General features: G+C 48.9%; 1 protein-coding gene across 2 annotated transcripts in view; it reads left to right on the top strand.

Annotated features, from left to right (window-relative positions):
• Positions 1–92: 92 nt before the first annotated feature.
• The window catches only part of LOC108245435 (cyclic nucleotide-gated cation channel beta-3), an 11,632-nt gene continuing 8,621 nt past the window's right edge, over positions 93–3,103 (top strand). For both annotated transcript variants that reach the window (XM_017432343.3, XM_017432342.3), the window contains exons 1-3: positions 93–964; positions 1,043–1,097; positions 1,642–1,801. In XM_017432343.3, coding sequence (XP_017287832.1) covers positions 830–964; positions 1,043–1,097; positions 1,642–1,801 — 350 coding nt within the window. In that variant the 5' untranslated portion in view covers positions 93–829. The remainder of the gene's footprint in view (positions 965–1,042; positions 1,098–1,641; positions 1,802–3,103) is intronic.

Here is a 3,103-nt window from a genome sequence, read left to right on the forward strand (position 1 = left end):
GATGTTAACAGGAAGTGACGTCACGTGTCTTCTTCCTGAGTTATTTGGGGTTATTTTGTATTCCACACTACACAAACCCACAAAGAAGAGACTAGACCGCAGAAACGGTGGAGAATCACTTTAGAAACAATAAATATTGGGTTAAAGGTGCGATGTTTTGGGCAAAGTTGCGATTTTGCGGGGTTTGCTTGATTTTGCGTTAATAGTTGCAATCACAAACGGAGCGACTGGAGGTTAAAACATGGCCGCTGAACGGATGAGTCGGGTGAAACGTGTAAATAAGAGAAAAAACATGGCCGACTGTCCTGTTGAGGATTGTTTCAGCTGTCGGATCAGGCGATCAGGGTCGACTCGATGACTGTGAGGAGCCCAAACCATCAGCCCTCCACCACCGTGCTGACAGCTGGGTGATGTCACACGATGCTGTCGAAATCTCTGTCCTGGAAGGTGGCGGGCGATATGCATTAACAGTGCAGTTTGTGTTTCACGGGCCTAACTGGTGTGTTTTTCTTCATCCGATTGATTTAAGACCAGATGATTTCCTGCTTTATGTGCCTCGTGATGCGTTCGGGTCCTAAATGAGATCGCGGCGGGTTTACGTGTCGTTGGTGATGCTGCGGGCTTTTCTCTGAGCGAGAGCATTAGTGCAGCTAAATGCAGTAATGCCATCAGGCCCGGCCCGGTCACAGGGACACGAGGAGCAGCAGGTGGGGAGGAGGAGGAGGGTCAGCTAATGAGGGGGGGTGAAGCAGCAGGGATCATTTAGCTCCTTTGCTGCCGGCGCCGTCCTCTCAGGCAGAGTAACGGATGCACCGTTAGCGTTTGGAACATGTTTGCCAAGATTAAGGGTCTGTTCAAAGGCCCCCGGCTGCCAGCGGAAACCGGGACCGCAGAAGGAGCTCCTGACCCGGGTCCAGGTCCAGGTCCGAGTCCGGCTCCAGCTCCAGCTCCAGCTCCAGCTAAGGTAAGATCCTGCTTAAAAAAAACATTTAAAGGTTTTGAGATGTTTCAAGCTGTATGATTCTGCTGATTGGTTCTGCAGGAGGAGAAGTCGGCCGATAAAGAAAATGAAGACAAGAAAGAGGAGAAACCACCGGGTAAGTCCTCCTTAGAAACTGAAGTTAAACATTTACCGCCCGGGACTTTTTGTGTCTCGTAGCTGCCGTTTGTTTTTGCTAATAACCTAAATTAGCTCATCAGTCTGCAGTTTTAAAGTTGTTTGTGTAACTTTTAACGATGTTTTTTTGCTAAAAGTATAAAATAAAATAAAAACGAACTTCGGTTTATGTAGCTGACAGCGTTTGGCGTCCCGTCCGGGATCTTTAAGGTCCACGAGACGCTCCGTTTATTCAGCTGAAGTCATTAATCTCCCTCCTGAGGGTCATTAGGGTCTTTCTTCGCCTGTTTACATTTACATGAAGTTACCAATGAATTAACTTTGAATTGACTCTCAGCTACCTCACTAACACATCTTTGTAGACGTGCCTTTGGCAGATGGCTGAGGCGGCCATCTTGAATTAAAACTCTTGCATGAAAGACGTCAGGCGATATGCATTCCTGCATGGAACAAAATTTGTCAGATAAATAATGACGACATGAAAAGCTTCATAGTTATCGTTTTGTTTTATTTATTTGTCCCAGCTCCAGCTTCAGACCCCGCACCGCCTCCTGCCTCAGCTCCGCCCCCCGCCTCAGCTCCGGCCCCTGCCTCAGCTCCGCCCCTTGCCTCAGCTCCGCCCCCTGCCTCAGCTACGGCCCCCACATCTACGCCTGCAAACCCAGATCAAGCTGGACCCGAGGGGTAAGACCTGCACCTGGTTTTTAACTACGACCCCAGTTTGCAAAAAGTCTCCTCTGGACCAAAGAGAAGAACTGTTATCAGATGACAGATGGGTCCAAACCATCCAGCCTGCCTCTCTGATGGTATGGGGGTGCATTAGTGCCTCTGGAAAGGCACTCCTCAGGTCCATGGGAGAAGAGGGTTTGATGCTGCACAGAGGGAAACATCTGGAACATCTTTAAGATGTGTTGCTGCCATCAGATTCAGAATTACAGTTAGTGTTTACTATGGGATTAGGCTCGTACCTCAGCAGCAACCACCACACCTTCACAGGTAGAAGAAGTCTGTTTTAGTTTAAAGCATCCAGCAAATTAATCACCAGCTGCCCTCTAATTAACCAGATAGCCCGGCAGGAGCGAGGCAAGCGCAGCGTTTGAGATCTTTATCTCCTGCAGCAGCATGTGTATTAACTGAGGAATGACCTGAAAGTGGATTAAAAGCTTTTCGGCTCCTGGTGCATAAGGAGCTCATCAGGGCTGCTCGTGGCTCAGCTCGGTCAGACATGGAGGCAGCAGCTAACAGCCACTGGTAATCCCCTCAGCTGTAAGGACAGGGTTTCAAACGATTCATGGGGAGATCGTAAACGTGTTGGTTTGAACAGCATGTGGATAAGTGTCAGGAGGTTAAAGGTCACCTGAGGGCGCGCCCTCTGCAGCTGATTGAGACTGGCACAACGTGAGCCGGTAATTGTTTTATCTCATGATCTAATGATCCATCCTGAGGTTTGGGGATCGTTTTGGGACACTGCAGAATCTGTGTTTGGTAGCAACACATACTACAGCCCAAAACGCACCAGGTACTTCCAAAGTACGTACCTTGTAGCTATGGCAACCGGCTGAACTGTGAAGTGAGTTAAAGGCTACGTACCTGGGTAGTTAAAGGCTACGTACCTGGGTAGTTAAGGGCTTCGTATCCGGGTAGTTAAAGGCTACATACCAGGGTAGTTAAGGGCTTCGTATCCGGGTAGTTAAAGGCTTTGTAGCAGGTTAGTTAAAGGCTACGTACCTGGGTAGTTAAAGGCTACGTACCTGGGTAGTTAAGGGCTTCGTATCCGGGTAGTTAAGGGCTACGTACCTGGGTATTTAAAGGCTTCGTATCCGGGTAGTTAAAGGCTTCGTATCCGGGTAGTTAAGGGCTTCGTATCCGGGTAGTTAAAGGCTACGTACCAGGGTAGTTAAAGGCTACGTACCTGGGTAGGTAAAGGCTACGTACCTGGGTAGTTAAGGGCTTCGTATCCGGGTAGTTAAGGGCTTCGTATCCGGG

This window comes from Kryptolebias marmoratus, linkage group LG21 (assembly GCF_001649575.2).
Source record: "Kryptolebias marmoratus isolate JLee-2015 linkage group LG21, ASM164957v2, whole genome shotgun sequence".
Taxonomy (NCBI): Eukaryota; Metazoa; Chordata; class Actinopteri; order Cyprinodontiformes; family Rivulidae; genus Kryptolebias; species Kryptolebias marmoratus.